Here is an 18,363-nt window from a genome sequence, read left to right as displayed (position 1 = left end):
TATGCAGCTGTGCTCTTATATTATGAATGTTTCCAGGTTACATCTTAATGTTTATACAGAACATTGTAACTATTATAAAGCATAAATATTATATTTTATAAATTCTTTGCTGAGGAAATAAAGACATGGCAGGGCTGGCTCGTGTACAGCTGAGGTTAAAGTTTACAAGGATAAAGACATTCAACCTCAACATTCATTTTAACATGCAATATATGTATGCATTACCATGCATTTTGTGTTTTCTAAATGCTACAACTTGAATCTTGTCTTCGGTGTAGCCTTTTACAAGCTTCTCACAATACTTTGCTGAAGTTTTTGCTAATTGCCTCTGAAAGAACTGGTGCAACTCAATCCAGTTTGTAGGACTCCTTGTAGGCTCAGTCAAGGCAATTTCTTTTCCCCCTCAGTCCATAAATTATTTCAGAGTTTCAGGTCAGGACCTTTGTGTTATTCCTTCGGTATGTCAACATTCAGAAAAAAATTTCTGAAGTGCACCAGTCCCTTTCTCAGCAAAACCCCACAATTTGATTCTGCCATCCCCATGCTTCACAGTTGGGGGGGTTCTCAAGACTCAACGTTTTTTTCTATATAGCATATAGAACCATTTGAATCGGACACCATCAGTATGGCGGATGTAACTATTTACCCACTGGACTTATAATACAGTGAATTACAGCTGAAATAAATATTTCAAAAGTTTAAAAAATTAACCCTGATATGAACAAAGTAGTGGCCTAACAGATTTGCGAAAGAAAAGTTTGGTATCAGGAAACGTGTGCAAATCATGTAATATCAATTAAATTCATAAATTTAAATGAATTGTAAAGGATACTCAACGAACTCCACAGCACTCTTAGCGATCATTTGCTCTCCTTTGGTTTCCACAAAAGAAGAGATGGCATAGCTTTTGTTCTTTTCTGCGCTTGGAAAATCATACAATATCATAAATAACACATTTTGGTAGTATTATAATTATTATAGAGTAATTCAATTTGAATAGGGAAAAAAAAAACAGGCTAGACATGACTCACTCCTTGATTGTTCAAAGGAGACAAATTTGTGTGGCTGAATATAGTTGACTATTGAAGACATTGCCTCAAAAGCTGTTACTTCCTGCCCAGCTGTACCCTAATCCAGACAGTCAACATAAAAAAATAGAAATCCGTATCATTTCAGTTAATAACTAAAGGCAGGCAGAAAGTTACAAATAAACCACAGTAACAATATCAAAAAGGGGTTCATAATTTCACATTACTCAAGTACTATGTTAACCTGACACCAAAAAGATTGACAGCTTATAATATCGTGTAGTGTTATGAATACTTCCCTTCCATAAAGTGACGCTGAATTCTTTTATGTTATGTTGAATAAGTTATGTTGTGATATGTTTACTCAAACCCTCATGTATACACAAATCTGTAAGTGGTTATAATAATCATATAATCTCATTACTTCATCAGAGTTCTTCATCTTTTCCTCATCCTGCTCCTCTTCCTCATGATGTTCATCATGAGGTTCATCGTTCATCGGTTCCTCTTGCTCGTTGTTCTGGTTCTCAGGGTTTTCAGGCTGCTCTCCTTTTGGAAGATGAAAAACACAAATTAATATTTTTAAGGGTTGAGTCAACATGACTATTTATATGAAACCATCTGTAGATTATTCTCACCTGCATTCTCAGCAGGACCCTCCTCTTGTATTTTCTTTGGTGGTGGTTTGGCCGGACCTGTGGCGCCCTTTTTGTTTTTGATCAGAATTTTTCCCATCAGCTCAGAAGGACTGGGGATTTGTTGACCTGGTTTCAACTGTAAACAACAACCAATACAGATAGTTATACCTGCTCTAATACGACGTAATCTAATCAAGTGCGTGTAATTCCTGAATAGATTAAAACGTATAACTATTCAATTTATAGTGGATATATAGAGGTGATTATATTATTAAACATAAATTAATTACTGATCCATATACAGCCACATACCGGATATTTCTCCAGGGGTTCAGTGAGCAGAGCATCTCCAAATATAGTCCTACAGTAGTTAGCCATCTTCTCTTGCTGTTTGACTCTAAGTAGACAAATCCAAATTTAGACAAATCTAGTAGCCAGAACAAAATGTAAAATCTACTGTGGTGTGGAAAAATGTCTTACGTATCAACATGGTTCTCGAAGGAGAGAATGATTGGATATTTTGATGTTTTGAACGCACTCTCTGCAATAGCTTCGATTACATCCTACCACAGAATAAGGATTTAAAAATTTTTTATTGGCTGTGTTTATTAAAGGAAAAGATTTTTTAATGTATATATTATGAGGATTGCACAAGCTCTGATTGGTGGAAGCCTGACCCTGAAAAGGATCTCAGTTGTCATGGTGAAGCCATGAGTAATGATTGGGTCTTCATCTGGAGGTTTGCCTTTCCAGCAGTCCAGCTCCAAACAGCGACATCCAGAAAGCAGACACTGACGGTACATCTCTGGAGAGGAGGTGCCTGAGAACTGACCGGCTAAGAAAAAAACACACAGAGAGAGAGAGAGAGAGAGAGAGAGAGAGAGAGAGAGAGAGAACGAGAACGAGAGAGAGAGGGATATTGTTATATAAAATGAAATCATATAATGGGAGATTTGCACCATTGAAAATGTCAAGAGTTAAAAATTTTATGAATTGTGCTACAGCCTACGAAAAGAAGGGATTAAACCTGACGACAAATAATGAATGCTTACCAGGGTTGGAGAAAAAGTAGAAAGAGACTGTATTTATTTAAAAGTATGGTCATTCTTACTCAATCAAAAGTGAATAAGAGTAATAAAAAAATGGCATTAGCAGCTAAATATGACCAGCTAGCATGCGTGCTATGAATAAAGCTAGACTGGTGACTGGATGTTTTAAAACTGAAGGATTAAAAAAAGAAACAAAGAAACAAATCAATAAGAATGAGAATAATAAAATGTAAAAATACAACTTGGAGTGACGTTACAGTAATAGTAAATACAGTCTATTTGGCAACCCTTCAAAAGGTTAATGGCAGACCTAGTTTACTGCACATTACATTTAGCCTGATATAGTGATAGTTTGATCAATAGTTTGAGCCTAATCAAATTTAGGTTTAAGCTATATATGTATATACTGTATATGTTCCAATTCTTAGATCATTTGTGTCAATGGTTTTATAAGCCATTCAGTGTTACCAGTAAGATAGGTGTTGTGGGAGGATTTGATGTAGTAGTGAGGGATGGGCTGGGTCATGTCATGGCACTGGGCCATTTTGTCCAACATCACAGGTGTTGTCTCTGGCCCCATTAGGAAGTAGAGAAACCCTTCTGGGGTTATCTGACCTGAAAAACAAGAGCATCGATCCATTATTTAAGCTAAAGAAAATTTTAATAATCTAATAAAAAAAACTTTTAAACTCCTAAATTAAAAATCACATGATGTATATTAAAGGCTGAAATCATTTCATTGTCTTACTGTAAACAATCATTGTGTTAGTTTACTCACCACGGTTAGAATTTGAGGACGAAGGCTCGTACTTGTCGATGAGAGCCTTTACCTGATCAGGTCTCAGTGGTGGGTAAAGCTCTTCATTAAGCCTTGAGTCTCGTTGCTTCTCATACAGGAACTTGCTAAAGATCTCCTTGGTCATGTAGGGCTTATTAGAGCTGAAAATAATTGAAGTGATTAATGGTCAGTGCATAAGTGATTCAGTTCATTTTCATTCAGGGATCACACTCGTGTATCACATGGACTCAGATTTATCACTATATTATTAACGTGGGTTTTACATGGGTGACTTTATGTCTTGGTCCATAGTGAGTAGAAAGATAAGTTCCATGTTTAACAGAGACACTTACTAGGTGCTGAAGATTTCATAGATCTCTGGCCTAGGACAAAGGTTCATCAGGAAGGTCTTGAATGCAGCTTCAGTGAACACTTCAGGCTTTATGGAGTCAAACTATGAAAATGCAATACAATTTTTGAGTTCTGTGATATTCCAACATAAATGTAAAGAATAAAATATTATTTGTTGATAAATATTTTTTTAATTCATATAATACAGTGGGTTAACATTAATGCCCTCATTTCAATACATTTATGGGCAAAAATCATTTTGTGTTGTCATTAAAAAATGTATAAATGGGAAAATTACTGAAGTATTAAATGCATAAAACAGTTCAAGACTCAATAGCATAGGAAAATAATACCAGTTCTATGGATACAAATTATTTATATAAGTGCAGATGTGCATTACTATTTGTAAATCCTTTTTATGAACCAAACCAGATTTAAAAAGGTTTCTGTCTTAACATGAATTAATAAATGTTGTATGTTCTATAATGATGTTATTTTACATAATGGCAGACTATGGAAACATAAAAACAGGCACGCAATTAAATTGAGAAGCTCTCTCACCTTTCCCTTAGGAAGCTTTGCAGATGAGAGTGCACTATCGACCCTTTTCTTGTCTGCTGGAAACATCTTATAGATACTGTGGTATAGTAGTAAGTTGTAAGGTTTTAGATACACATAACTCTCATATTGCAAATAATCATTATAATGACAATAAAAACTTACTACTTAACAGGAATCTTGCCGTCTTTGTTGGTTTGCAGTGTGAGACGGACATACCTATGAGAGAAAAGAAGTAAGCACACTGATTAGTGCACTCCACAATCATTCTTTTTTGTTGCTTGGATGGGTGTAGCTAAGGAGGCTATCAACAATGATGACTGCACCAATAATTCAGATATTCATTTAAAAAAAATGAATGAAATGCTGAACAATGTTTAAACCTGCACACATGTAACACGTACAATACTCAAAAGTGCAGTAGCCAACATTTTACAGTTTCTTACAGTTTATCCAGGTAGACTTGTCTGCAGACAGTGGCCCTGTGGGGGTTGTAGGCAATGGACAGAATGTCATCAGCCCAGTTCTGGTGGAGGGAAGAAGATTTATTGTTACATTAATTTTAATTTGAAGTTTAATATTCATAGCATGATCATGAATAAGTTACATCTCATTATTAAGGCTACTGTGAGAAAGGAAATTATTAATCAATACAATGCTGACTTTCAGTTATAGAATTGATACACTTGTGTCCAAAAGTAGTGTTCCCGAAAGACTATGGGGAAAAAAGCTCGGCTAAATTCTGGCCAAAAAATGATGAAAAAATAAATATACAGAATGCCCCAAAAATACTTTTATTAAACATGTATATTAATTACATTTGTTATATTGCTTTGGATGTTGACCAGAAATTAATAGCAATAGTAGTAGTAATAGTAGTAGTAGTTATAATATGATGATAATATTATTATTAACATCATTAATTTAGCAGTTAGTATTATGTTTTATAAATGAAAGCTATTTAATGAAGTTTTCTAATGAGATATATCATGAGAGGCATGGTCATATGTCTTATCTTTATGCATATAATTGCATATATATAAATGAACATATCAAGTGCAAATGATACATTGTGCATAATCATTTATAGCAGTTGCTTTTAGACAATCAGAAGACGTGGAATAACATTTCTCGTTTCACTTTTGGAGTGTAAAGTGAAGTGCAAATTAAATCAAGAGTTTTTATGTATAAACTAAAAATGTCAAGATGTCACCATGTATGGTAAAAAGGTCTTCAAAGTCCTCCAAGAAAATGTGTTGTTTAATGCGGATCTGCTCATCGAACAATCCTTTCTTTTCTTTCAGAATCTCTTCCAGCAGAGGGCATAAAATCCCTGAGCTTTACATAAATAAGCAAAGTTTATTCCATCACTAACCTGATAGAACTATCACTAGCCAACTGTTTGCTATTTAAGTACCTTTGCCTAAACCGTACTTTCATAGACACATGGTTACATATTGACAGAACTCAAGCAGGATATGAGGGTCATAAACTCATAAAGTGCATTTGCCTCACCACAGAAACCACAGCTGGTTTGTGTAGTGCATTAGAGCTCATCAATTTGTGGCAGCCTTTAGGACGGGACTTACTGTATGAGTGTCAAGTGGAGATAAACATGAATTTAGGAAGTCACTGGTACAAATCTAATAAAATTGTTTGGACAGTGTGGTGATTTGGGAGATCTATTTTATATGTTTAGCAAAATGTTTAGCATGCCAAAATAATAAAGTCATAGTTAATGTCTAGTATCATTGAATCTAATAAGGATTTCCTGGCTATAAAATATTTCATAGTAATTATTATCATTATTGCAGATTTTAGGTGCAATTTGATATCCAGGAAAGCTACACTAACTGGATTTGCATTATTTATGTTTTAAAAATCAGAAGGTATTTTTTTGTCCAAATCTGTAACAAAAATCTAATAATTCATTTAGCTAATTTAAAGATGGCCCAGATGTTCTTGGTGGTAAAAGTCAGTAATAAGGGGAAATTCCTACCTGCACTACATTTTCCTTGGCTGCAAAGAAGTTGTAGTATGTAAGGTTGACCATGTCAGGACCAGTTACGATGGTTAAGGTCTTGGCTAAGTAATTACTGTCGGGGAAGTCCATGTTGAAGGTGTTTCGAACTTTTTGATGCTGTTGATAGAACAAAGTTATATCAAAGCTACATAAATAAAGCAGGAAAATGAAATGTGTTTTTGCTTATGATTATTTTCCTCCTACATTTTAAAACTGTAAGCAAAACAGTTTTAAAGTTGCCATTAATAATTAAAGAGTCTGAACTATTGATGTCTGTTCTGGAAGGCAGATCTATGTTGTTATTTACATACATGAAATATTATATAATTTCTTTCCTTAATACTGACAAATCAAAAATCAAAAACTGGGCAACTGATCATGAAGAGTATTCCAAGTATGCTTTCATCTCTATTTCATTAAAAGCTTATCAGATTGGCCCACATATGTACAGTTCTCTGCCAAATACACTTTTTATAATATTTATCTTTCACTTTAGGGCCTGGCCTCACTAGTGCAATGGCTGAGAACATTTAAACTCTAAACACCCTTGCATCTGCTTTTCATACAAAGGACATTTGTGAATACAAGCCAAGCCGAGCCAAGCAAATCTGGCAAAATGCAAATCTTAACACGACAACCCCATCTGTTTGCGTATGTGCCTGACTGTGTGTGCATGTGTCTGTAGCTCCTTCACATCACTTTCACAAATCATATCGAAATATAAAGTGCCTTCATATACACTTTATGGACAAAAGTATTGGGACACCTGGCTTTTTCAGCCATATGTCTCTCTTTTCAAAATTGTTACCACATAGCTGAGGCAGAGCCACACAAATGTGCAGAATGGCTTTGGATGTGGTAGCATTTAACCTGAACTAGGAGACCCAAACCTGCTCTAGCCTGACAATGTCTCCATGGTTCCTATGGGTTGGAGTGGAAGATTTTGAGTGGCCTGCTATAAACCTCTAACCTCAACCCTATAGAAAACCATTGTAAATAATGCTGACTGCACTCTTTTTACTAATTGATCTGTGGGTGAATGAGGACAAATCTAGGACATCTATAACAGCAAATGAGGACTAGACATGAAATGGGGTGTTAAGATATAAATCTTATGGTCATGTGTCTATATAGTGTAGATCCTCTGTTCTATCTCTATTTGTCTGCTTCACATAAACCCTTTATATCATCTAGCAATTCGTATGACTTTGATGCATGAATCTGCCCAAAACTGTAGTCAAACTACAAAGACGTCAAAGTCAAATAGTCTCTCTGTCTCACTGTGCCTCTCTCGCTCTCTCTCTCTCTCTCTCTCTCTCTCTCTCTCTCTCTCTCGTCTCTCCTTCTGTGTGTGTGTTTGTCTGTGCAAATTTATACAAATAATTCAATCACAAGCGCTCAGGGTTTTTAATCGCAGTACACAGCAAACAAATGAAAGAATATTTTTATGTAGTAAACTAAAATGACATTTACTTTGGGAAGTTTTGCATATTTGCCTGGCCGTGTGTCCCGGATGGTCGCAATGTCCACAATTTCGACTTCCTATAATGAAAGAAATCACATACAGATTAAGAATGCAGCATCATGACCACATAAAAGTTTCAATCGAGAATATAGGTTAATAATGATAGAGCAAAAATGTAGCATTGCATATTGTTAGCATATATTCAGCATAAATAATATGTAAGATTAATGTATGTATGTAGTTTCGAAAAGATGCTACAGTGAGCAGTCACTAATGTATAAAGGTTTTCCTAATGTATCTGAATTGGCTTGACATGACATGCGGTACATTAGATAACTGCTCTTCTGCTGTGTTTTGGTATTGCTACAATGCTTTGACTACACTGTTTTACTGAACATCTGTATGTTAGGTACAGTTGCAGATAACACAAGCACTACTAAACCTATTGAAGTGTAATTGCAACTCATGGAAATGGTACAGTCAGCACTTTTACAATATGCAGAGGCAGCAAAACTGAGCACAGCACTGCAGGGTTGCCATGATCCTTTAACTCAATAGCAGTAAGTCAGAGTAATAGAGAAAGAAAGAACAAAGTAAGAAAGAAAGAAAATGAAAAAAGAAAAATATTAATTTTTAACAAATAAACAAGCTGGGGAAAAAAAACAAATGTCTTCAAGTTTTTAAACAGTCTGAGTGTTTTTACCTTAAATTTAGTCAATGACCTGCTGACCATACAATGGTAAACAGCTGACTTTAGTGCTTCAGGACTGGAAATTGTTATGGATTCACAGCTTACCTTGCTAGAGTTTATCCAGTAAAGAAAGTATCCTTTCGGATCTATCTTCATAGTGACAGGAGCAGTACGCGACGAGTCCTGAAAATTAGAAGCCGATGTGTCAAAACAATGTACTGCAATTTTCACAGTTTGGAAAGAATACAAGTGAGTTTTTAAGAAATGAATTCCTAGACTTTAGTCCACTCTTTACACATCATTTGTGTGGGTGTTTTTTCTCTTCTTTCAAATCAGTGCACAATCGACATCTCTCTATCAGAATCCTACAGATTTTAAATAATACATTTATTATGTCGAAGAAGTGATTCAAGGTTCGACTAGTGAAATGGCTCAGGGATCAATGTGAACGTCTTACAAAGTCTTACAACTGAGAATAACATCTATTTATCTTTTTTTTAAAGCTGGTAATGTCATTTTCTGTAAGCCAACAAGCACAACAGGACACTTGCAGGTCATATTATATGCTTGTATTAGTCCTAGGTTTGACCTTCTTGTATTTTAAATGGCAAAATCAGACTGTCTTGGGTACAGCATCACAAAAACAGCAGCACGCTACTAAAACCTCACCTGATAAACCCGTTTCCATCAGTGTCATGAAGACCAGCAGCGTGGTTTGATAAAAACATGAACTGTACGCTAAACTTCTAAACATTTCAGTGGGAAGAGCTTAAAAAAATAATTCTTTGAATACTCACTTCTTTCCATTTTGTGAATCGTTCTCCTTTGACCAAATAGTCTTTGATCTCAGGCTCTTTGAGAATATAACGCTTCCTGATCATGGTGTCCAAGTCAGTGTGCTTGTTGTCGAAAGGGCAACAAGCACAGTGACATCTGTGGACTCTGAAGCAACACTCCGAAAACCACCTTACCTTCAATATGACTTGCAAATGAGCATTTCGAGGGTGGAGAACAACTACCAAAACATTCCAGATTTTTCGTGATTTCACTACAATTGAATAGAAAAAATGGTCTTAGAGCCTGATATGTTTTAGATAACATCCTGGCCTGTATATAACATGAATTTCTATTGTATTGGGATGAAGGATGTTCTTTTTTAAGCAGCCATGCAACATCTTTTAAACTGCACTTTTTATTTTCTGTTTGTTGTCTTTTGTCTGAAGTTCATTCCATTTTAGGAAACTGACTGTAACATAGTCTTGTTCTGAAAAATAAGTTAAAGTAAAACAGCAGTTAAAACTTGTATGTTTTGTCTCTATAATGGTAGAGATTTGTCATGATCATTGTAGAAACTTGTAAAACTTCCTAGAATCTTCTGTTTCTGGAAAACTGGAGTGCGGAAGAAATAAGCAGGCAAGAATTTAAGGAATATACTTTAAATAAATAAACATGTTGCAGTTTAATAATGATGAATTAGCACTAAAAGTGGGGTAAAAAATGTGTAAATCCACTTTCTACAGAGTACTTTGGGTAATAGTCAAATGTCCAAAAGCCCAACAATAACATATGGAAATCATGTAGGCAGGTGTTAGCATGAGACGACTTCTCCTAAGGTATCTGGCGCACTTAGCTACTGGCATTTTTAACTCAGGACAATTATTCCAAATCATTTAAAATGGTTTATTAATTGATGCTAACAATTCTATTAGTACTATTGCTACATTATTCTTTCCAAGTCTTTTTTATAGAGCTCAGTGATTTAATTTAACACTGTTCATATAAATCTTTACAGTTATAGTTTTATATACTTGGTGAAATATAACTATAAAGAAATGAAAAGCTTCTGGAAAGCACACCTGTGCTCTGTATTTACCTAAACCCTGTAATTAATATTAAACATGCATTTGTTCATGTTTTGTATTTTCTATTATTTGTAATATATCTATAATATACACTGCATGAATTATCCTGGGACACCAGACATTGTTCCAGCCGTATATGTTTTTTTTCACAATGTTGCTAGTTATTTGAAGGATTTTAATAAATATGGCTAAAATGTGACGAAGAACTGCCTGTAATCATTTTTGCACATTTTGGGTCACTTCAGAAAAAGTGAACGAATTACAAATTATGCAATTTAGTGTCATTCTACTCTGGTCAATTGTCTAAGTGTTCTTCTGAGTGTCCAGAAACTCTGTTGTACACACAAAGCAGAATGTTTTGGACTAAAACATTCTGTTGTCTTGGTGGCATTAGCCTCTAATTAATCCTGCTGTCTTCGAGTGCAGTTTATGATTTCAGTTTTTCTCAGTTGGTTTGAAGCATTTCATCAGAAAATAATTTCTTAAAACTCCTTGTTCAACCTCCTCATCATTTAGTCACCTGTGCACATCATAAAAACTATTCTCGCTGCTTTGATAAAGTTGCGAATGCTTTAGTACATTCATTACAATTACATTACATGTACAATTGTCTGCTGTTTCCAATATGATCAGTTTTTATGTCATGTTTAAATATATATTATACTTGTTTCACCTGAATAGTCTTAACCCTCAAAAAATCTCGGCATCAGTTCATTGCGTAAGTCATTAATTTCAAAATGGTTAAAAGAATTGTCAGAATCTGTCAAGCGTAAATTTCTATTCAACTTTTATGTGTTTCTTGAATTGATGGATTGTGCAGATGAATCTTGAATGCCAATAATAAAGGAGAGTGTATGGCATCAGATCAACCAATTATCAACTTGTTTTCTAAAACAGTTAAAAGGTGATTCTCGTGAACCTTTAATTGGCGACAGAGCAAAACACAGAATTACAATTTTTAAAAATAGATGAACAACCAAGAAACAAACATACACTATTACAGTAAAAGTGTGAATCCTGTCCAGTCTCATGCAATCAATATAAATCCAATATGCAATCAAATAAATAAATTTGTGCTGCTGAGATTTATTTATGCAATACAAAAGAAATTCATCCTTGTGCATTTTCAATCTTTGTAATCCAGTTACACAGTAATACAGTAAAGACCTCTTTAATTCTCTACAGTTATTTGCACTCATTACATTTTGAAGGTGATAAAAATTTGTGTGCCATATTTTTTTTTACTTTAGATTTTCTTCATCTATTCTTTTAAAATCCATATAACTTAAGCTCCGGGCCCATTGTTGTACTTACTCTGGTCTCTAGCCATGTGAGCCCATTAGTACGTATCTGCTTGTAACTAGTCGTTTCCATCAATAATCTGGTGAGATCCACAGCTCAGACTAAAGAAGCTGTTTCAGAAGACAGTCCACATAGCAATGTTTTATAAACCTTATTTATTTTATCATAGATAAACTCAATTCCAAAAAAAAATTGAGATTCTGTGTAAAATGTAAATAAAAACATAATGCAATGGTTTGCAAATCTGATAAAACCAATATGTTCACAACAGAACATAAAACGTATTAAATGTCTAAACTGAGGAGATTTAAAGGAAAAAATAAGGTTTAATTTCTTTGAATTTCATGGCCATAACAAGTTTCAGAAATGTGGGATGGGGTCATGTTTACCACTTTGTAGAATTGTCTTTTTTTTTTAAACAAAACTTATATTTCTGGAAACTGTAGATACCAATTGCTAGAGTTTTGAAAGAGGAATGGATGAAAGAAAATGTTGATCTGAAACCTGTATATATTTTTCAGCATTGATGATTTAAGCTTTTGAACTAAGAGCTGATAACACGCAAGACGGTCCGTCTCCTCTTTAGCCCAGAAAATGCCACAGTCAAGTTTTTCAAAAAGAATTACAAATTTCGATTTGTCTGACCACAGAACAGATTTACACTTTGCCTGTTTACATATGGCTTCTCCTTTGCATGATAGAGCTTTAACCTGCCTTTGTGGATTCATAGACAGTGATATCTGGAAGTGTTTCTGAGCCAATGCAGCAATTTCCATGAAAGAAGCACACTTGTTTTTAATGCAATGTCCACTGAGGACCCACAGGCATCCGATACTGATTTTCAGCCTTGTCCTTTACACACAGAGAGTTTCTACGTTCCACTGTGAATAATGAGTTTATAAGATTTGCAAATCATTGCATTCTGTTTTTATTTACATTTTTCACTGTGTCCTAACTTTTTTGGAATTGGGTTTGTAAATAAAGTCACAGGAAATTGTAAGGTCACAGAAAATCTTATTTGAAAATGTGACAGAAACAATGTGGATGAAGGTTAAAATTTTGGCCTTGGGATAAAGCACTACATTTGGCAGAAACCTAACACCGTTCATGACCCTGGAAACATCATCTCTACAATAAAGCATGGTTGTGGTAGCATTATGGAATAAGAATGCTGTTCTTCAACAGGGACAGTGAAATTGGTTCAGTTGAAGAAATAAAGCCAAATCCAAGGCAAATGTAAAAGAAACCCTGATCAATTCTGTAAGATACTTATGACAGATGATCAGAGGTTTGCCTTCCTACAGGAGAATGACCCTAAACATCTTGTTCATAGTAAAATACGTGGAAGAGTCAAAACCCCAAGCTTAAAAATAGTTGTTGACAAACAGACTCTATTCAATCTGTCAGCGCTTGAGCGTGACTTTGAATATGGAGTCTGCATGGGAAGTGATGACTATCTTCTTCTGGTTTGATATAAATGTTACAGTGAATCACTGCTTGTTTTGGTGGGATCTCTTATTAGGCAGGTCCTTTTAAAGTTTTGCTTATATCCGAATGGCTGCATAAACAGATATGGATTTATATTGCTATCCAAGGTGCTGAACAAATGTGACCAAACCCCACACCCTTCTTCTTTTTTGCTCTTTGCTCTATTGTGCCTCACTTCGCCTACAGTACATCCTAGCACATCGTGAACACATTGTGAAGACCTAATGTTTATCTACTGCAAACAAACTGCTTCATGGGCATAAGAAGGGTACAGCACAGCTTTGAGAAATTAACTGACAAATTGGATCAGATGGTATGGAGCACAAGACAGTTTGTACACCTAATTTACAATAAATAATTAAGAGTCAAAGCCAGGACCAATTCAAGATTTCACCATGCTGTGAAATCTTCCAGCAAGCTATGACATTATAATAACATAAGGATGAAAGACACATAATATAACTGACAAATATACAATAGTGCAAATGCAAAGTGTGCAAACATGCATGTGCAAGTCAAAATTTTTTTTTTTTTAACTCATATCTAAAGATCTAGCTCACATATGCTCTTGAGAACTTGAGCATCATCGCCCGCATGCTCTCTCCTTACTTCAAATCCATTCATTGTGTCATAGCCGTCTCTTTAAGAGCCCTCGCCCGCCCCCTTTGCTGTATTTTTAGCTGAGCAATGCTCTACAGATGCTGAACAGGACGCGCAGTGGTGCGTGTGCCATAAATGATCACGCTGTATATCTGCACTTTCTGCTACATGATGCATCCGCGCGCATGAGATCTCTCTTTAGATATTGGCGACTGGACGATACAAATAAAAAAGAGGGGAAAACATCTTGGAGGCTGAGAGGAGGAGATGAGGTGTGCCATCATGGATTTCTGAGAGGGCTTTAAGGAGCAAAAATGGACGTAAAAAAATAAATTGCTCTAAGCCACAACGCGTCGAGAAGGCCCCAAAGCGTCCGGTGCGCATCTCTGGTGCGTCTTCTTTAAAAAAAACGTCCTCTTTTTTTCTTCGTTTGACAGACCCCCCCAAAAGCCTTCAAGACGGACGGAGTGGTGGAGCACCGAGGCAAAAACCGTGCCAACATGCGGGAGAGGGACTTCATGCCCAACATGGAGCGGGGCAAGCCGGCCACGTATACGGGGGACAAGAAAGCCAAGATGGCCGCGAAGACCAACAAAAAGTGGGTACGTCTGGCCACCGTGTTCGCCTACGTGCTCTCCGTGTCCCTGGCGGCGATCATCCTGGCCATCTATTACAGCCTAATATGGAAGCCGACGAACCTGGGAACGGGACACGGTGTGCCAGACGGATCCACAGGAAGCAACAACGCGTTCGCGAACGTCTCGGGCATCGTTAACGGCACGAGCGCCAACGTGACGCAAGCGGACAACGGCACGAGCGCAAATGGGACGCAAATCTACTCCGGGTTTAATGCGACCAGCGCCGGAAACGAGAGCGCGACGACAGAGGTTGCGGGAAGCGCGCGTTCTTACTCGGGCGCCACTGGATACACGCCTGCCGGCGATCAGACGCAGTATAGATACGGTCAGACATCGGACAGCGTTACGAATCCAAGTGACGCACGAAGAGCAAAGCGCGAGTCGGTACCAGCGCAATCTGCGCGCGCTTCAAACGAGCCAAAAGACACGGAACCAATACTACAAGAAAGACCTAAACGGGTTTAAGCTTGCACTTACAAAACCACATGCATATGCGTAAATGGTGTGCAAAAAGCAGTACTTTTCTAATGCTGTTATGTGCGGTTATGATTTAGCCTAAGTCGGTGTGGTGGTGTGGTGCAGAGCGGCGCGCGCGCGCGGACCAAGCTCACAGCTAGAGGATGCATGGAAATATGGGAAGTATTTCACGCTTGGTGCATGGACGCCAACTTGATTATTGCTAAAGCACAGCAAAAACATGGTTCCATTCTCACCACCTTTCCATGTACCATCAATTTTCCAAAGTTTAATCTTTTTCATTTTAGGGAACACCTGTTTGATGGGCACTAAAGAAAAACCCAGTCATAACTATCCAGCTTTCATCAACCAAATCACCTTTATGTGGTTGCATAGATTTAGACAGGTATAGCCTGTCAAACGTATTTATTCGAACTGCAGCAAACGAAAAGAATGAACAGCATCTTCGTTTCTTTAGAACATTCATACTTTTTAAAAGAAGGTAAGAGAAAAATATTGGCATTACATTTAATGGAAAGTGTCCACATAGCCTCCTAATTAATCAGGATTCCTAATTCAGAGGAACCTGTGTCAAGTTCTGCTCAGGTATGTGCAAATATTAATGTAAATGAATTGTGTATTTGGTACATATATATATATATATATATATATATATATATATATATATATATATATATATATATATATATACACACACAGTATATGTCCATTGCCCACATGTAGGCTGTTTGGTAAATGTAAATACTGCACATGCTCAGGCCTTGATCAAACTTTAGCGTAGACTACTTTTTACAAAAATCATGTATACTAGGGTTATATATATACACGTGTACGTACGTACACGTGTATATATATACAATCCCAAAGGCAAATAAAAGCCCTTGTAAAAAAAATTTGAGTTTCTATATTTTTTGTTATAAAATGTTTTATTAATTAAAATGTCTAGCAATTGACACATAATAATAAAAAGCATCTTTCTCTGATGCCTACAATCAAAGGCTCTTGCAATAGTTAGAGGTTTATCACAGTATATATATTGGATGTATAAAACATACTTTAAATACAAGAAGAAAAAAAAAACATTGGCTGTAAATGTAACCTTTAATATAACTGACTCAAGTGTTTACATATTGTGTAACCAAAAGTGGTTAATATATAACAATACAACCATATTAAATAGTACATCAGAAGAGTAATCCACTATAGGTTACTATGTTGTTCTAGGTTTTGTTATGAACTTTTATAATAGTATGGTATCTTACAGAACTTCTGGATTGTTTGAAACACTTGTTGGAGGGAAGCAGGGCAGTAGGCAGCAAAGCACACATGATAACTCTTCTGTTATATAACTAGCAATGATATACGATTGATGTTGCTGGACGCCTACACTTAAGGTAAAAACTATTTTTTGAGGTAAATTATTTATTTACAATCACAACAAAATGAAAGTCTAGACTACAAGAAAAATACAGGATATTTATGTTGAAGTGTTGATTATAAATTATGTTATGGCCGATAGTATTTAATGAGCACAAGGCACAGATATGATTGATACAGTACATCAGCATGTGTGTCTCTGTGTGTAAATGAGAGAGTGAGACAGAGAGAGAGAGAGAGAGAGAGAGGTAATGGACCATAGCTTCTATAGGCTTCTATCAGGAGACCACACTGAGAGCTCACTTATCTTCTGAGTCATTTCTAGTCATCTAGAATGTGATCAACATAATCACAATTTCATACACAAACATGTATATACACACACACACACACACACACACACACACACACACAGATGCATTTATGCAAGTCTGCTTTACAAGCGAATACACTGACAGTTGTTCTTGTAAACAAGATGTCCCAGTAGGCTTTTTTGACTCAGCCTGCCTTTTAGTGAACGAGTGATTAAGTGAAAGCCTAGGTGAAAATCAATAGTAAGCACTGAGGGGCATCAAACGTATCAAATCCACTGTCTAATTTCCTCGTGGCTGGAAGGTGTTGTGCTTTAAGCTTTTAAAATGATGGCAAGGATCGAAACTGATGTTTTAATGTTTTAATAAACCACAATCAAACCTCTTAATTAGATCAAAACTCCGGGTATCTTTATTTTTTTTGGCAGAAAAGGCAGATGGAAGCAGCGGATATTGTGGTCACTAATGAAGAAATGCACTCTGACAGTGTCTGTTGCTCACATTACCCCTTCATTCCCAGCAAGCCTAATGATCTGCAAGCATCTGTGCTTGGCCTGGATCGTAAATGATGTTCTCGGAGGATTTAGACATTTAGAGCATTATTGACTGCAAAAACAGCAATGCCTAAAGTAAAAGCATCTTCTGAAAGGGAAATAGCAGTTGTGGTTCATGGAGTTACATAATGGCTAGGATTTAGACAGACACCCGAGCTTCATTATTGCTCTGAATGAGATATGCAGAGGATTGGGGCCAGTGGTGACGAATCAATCACAGACGGGAATATACATAAACATGCATATAAGCTTGTGTTTTCATACCTGCTCATCTCCACAAACAGCTTGGGACGTTCTTTTGAGAACTTACCTTGTGTTTATGTGCATGCTTGAGTTTATATGAGACTAGGACCCAGGTGCAGCTGATGTAATGCAATGTGTGTCAAGAGACTTAGGAGCCATTTCACAACAAGCAGCAAACTGTGCCTATGTGCCACATTTCAAATGCAAGGAGTAAGATTGATGTTTAGAGAGTTGTGACTGAGGAACAATACCATAACCTGTTCTCTCCTTATTACAGTGGTGGAAAGTAGAAATTTTTTTTACCTTTGTACTGTACATAATTATTAACTTTTTTCAAATGCCTTCAGCTTATTGTAAGAAATTTGAACTTCAGTACATTTTAATGTGTAATATCTTCTTTTTACTTGACTGCGTTTTAGAAAAAAGCAAACCAGTCCTTAATGTTTTAAAAAAGAATACGTAAAGTACGTTAAATAAGAGCATGTCATGGGACCACAAGCATAATCCCACAGTTCTAATGAGAGATTGTGAATGTTGCACTTCATCCATCACTGCCTCTTTATATGCCTAAAAAGTGAGGTATGATCCACATTAATTAATGCAACCAACATTGATCAGAAGCAACTTAATTCTGTAATGTTACATAATATTTATCCTAAATATCGAAAGCAGAACAAGAGCTCAGAGGCATTTTTAGGTTCTTTGGCATTTTACAGGGATAATCATCACCATCATATTCGCTTAGGAATAACATAATTGTATAAAACAGCTGTTTAAAGAAGACTATTAAGCAACAAAGATAGAAAAAAAGAATGAAAAGACCTGTGCTGCTGAAACTGTGTTCTCTATGTAGCATACATAACGCAGTGTTAATCTCTCTGTATGCTGCTAAGCTCATGTTTACTTCACCAAAGACAAGAGCTGGAAATT

General features: G+C 36.2%; 2 protein-coding genes across 3 annotated transcripts in view; one reads left to right on the top strand and one right to left on the bottom strand.

Moving 5' to 3' along the window:
* Positions 1-13,854, bottom strand: part of plcb2 (phospholipase C, beta 2) — a 32,951-nt gene extending 19,097 nt beyond the window's left edge. The window contains exons 1-17 of one of the 2 annotated variants that reach the window (XM_046856099.1): positions 13,794-13,854; positions 8,687-8,764; positions 7,899-7,967; positions 6,402-6,542; positions 4,849-4,928; positions 4,568-4,621; positions 4,406-4,481; positions 3,847-3,947; positions 3,494-3,654; positions 3,184-3,330; positions 2,344-2,501; positions 2,147-2,229; positions 1,979-2,063; positions 1,667-1,802; positions 1,453-1,577; positions 1,032-1,128; positions 833-917 (exon numbers count right to left, since the gene is read on the bottom strand). In XM_046856099.1, coding sequence (XP_046712055.1) covers positions 833-917; positions 1,032-1,128; positions 1,453-1,577; positions 1,667-1,802; positions 1,979-2,063; positions 2,147-2,229; positions 2,344-2,501; positions 3,184-3,330; positions 3,494-3,654; positions 3,847-3,947; positions 4,406-4,481; positions 4,568-4,621; positions 4,849-4,928; positions 6,402-6,542; positions 7,899-7,967; positions 8,687-8,764; positions 13,794-13,829 — 1,712 coding nt within the window. In that variant the 5' untranslated portion in view covers positions 13,830-13,854. Of the gene's footprint in view, positions 1-832; positions 918-1,031; positions 1,129-1,452; positions 1,578-1,666; positions 1,803-1,978; positions 2,064-2,146; positions 2,230-2,343; positions 2,502-3,183; positions 3,331-3,493; positions 3,655-3,846; positions 3,948-4,405; positions 4,482-4,567; positions 4,622-4,848; positions 4,929-6,401; positions 6,543-7,898; positions 7,968-8,686; positions 8,765-9,378; positions 11,468-13,793 lie in introns of those variants that run through there. The other variant, XM_046856098.1, reaches the window with a different exon arrangement.
* A 75-nt stretch (positions 13,855-13,929) lies between these two features.
* LOC124390268 (putative transmembrane protein INAFM2) lies at positions 13,930-17,025 on the top strand. The gene has a single exon (XM_046856101.1). It carries the CDS (start codon positions 14,334-14,336, stop codon positions 14,934-14,936), a length of 603 nt encoding a protein of 200 aa, XP_046712057.1. The 5' UTR covers positions 13,930-14,333; the 3' UTR covers positions 14,937-17,025.
* The last annotated feature ends 1,338 nt before the right edge of the window (positions 17,026-18,363 follow it).

The sequence above is a fragment of the Silurus meridionalis genome, chromosome 8 (assembly GCF_014805685.1).
Source record: "Silurus meridionalis isolate SWU-2019-XX chromosome 8, ASM1480568v1, whole genome shotgun sequence".
Taxonomy (NCBI): Eukaryota; Metazoa; Chordata; class Actinopteri; order Siluriformes; family Siluridae; genus Silurus; species Silurus meridionalis.
The sequence above is the reverse complement of the archived record's forward strand: the minus strand, read 5'-3'. Positions and strand labels throughout refer to the sequence as shown.

Bases quoted from the DNA above. Each gene is read 5' to 3' on its own strand.
- LOC124390268 (XM_046856101.1), top strand. From the start codon at position 14,334: ATGCGGGAGAGGGACTTCATGCCCAACATGGAGCGGGGCAAGCCGGCC.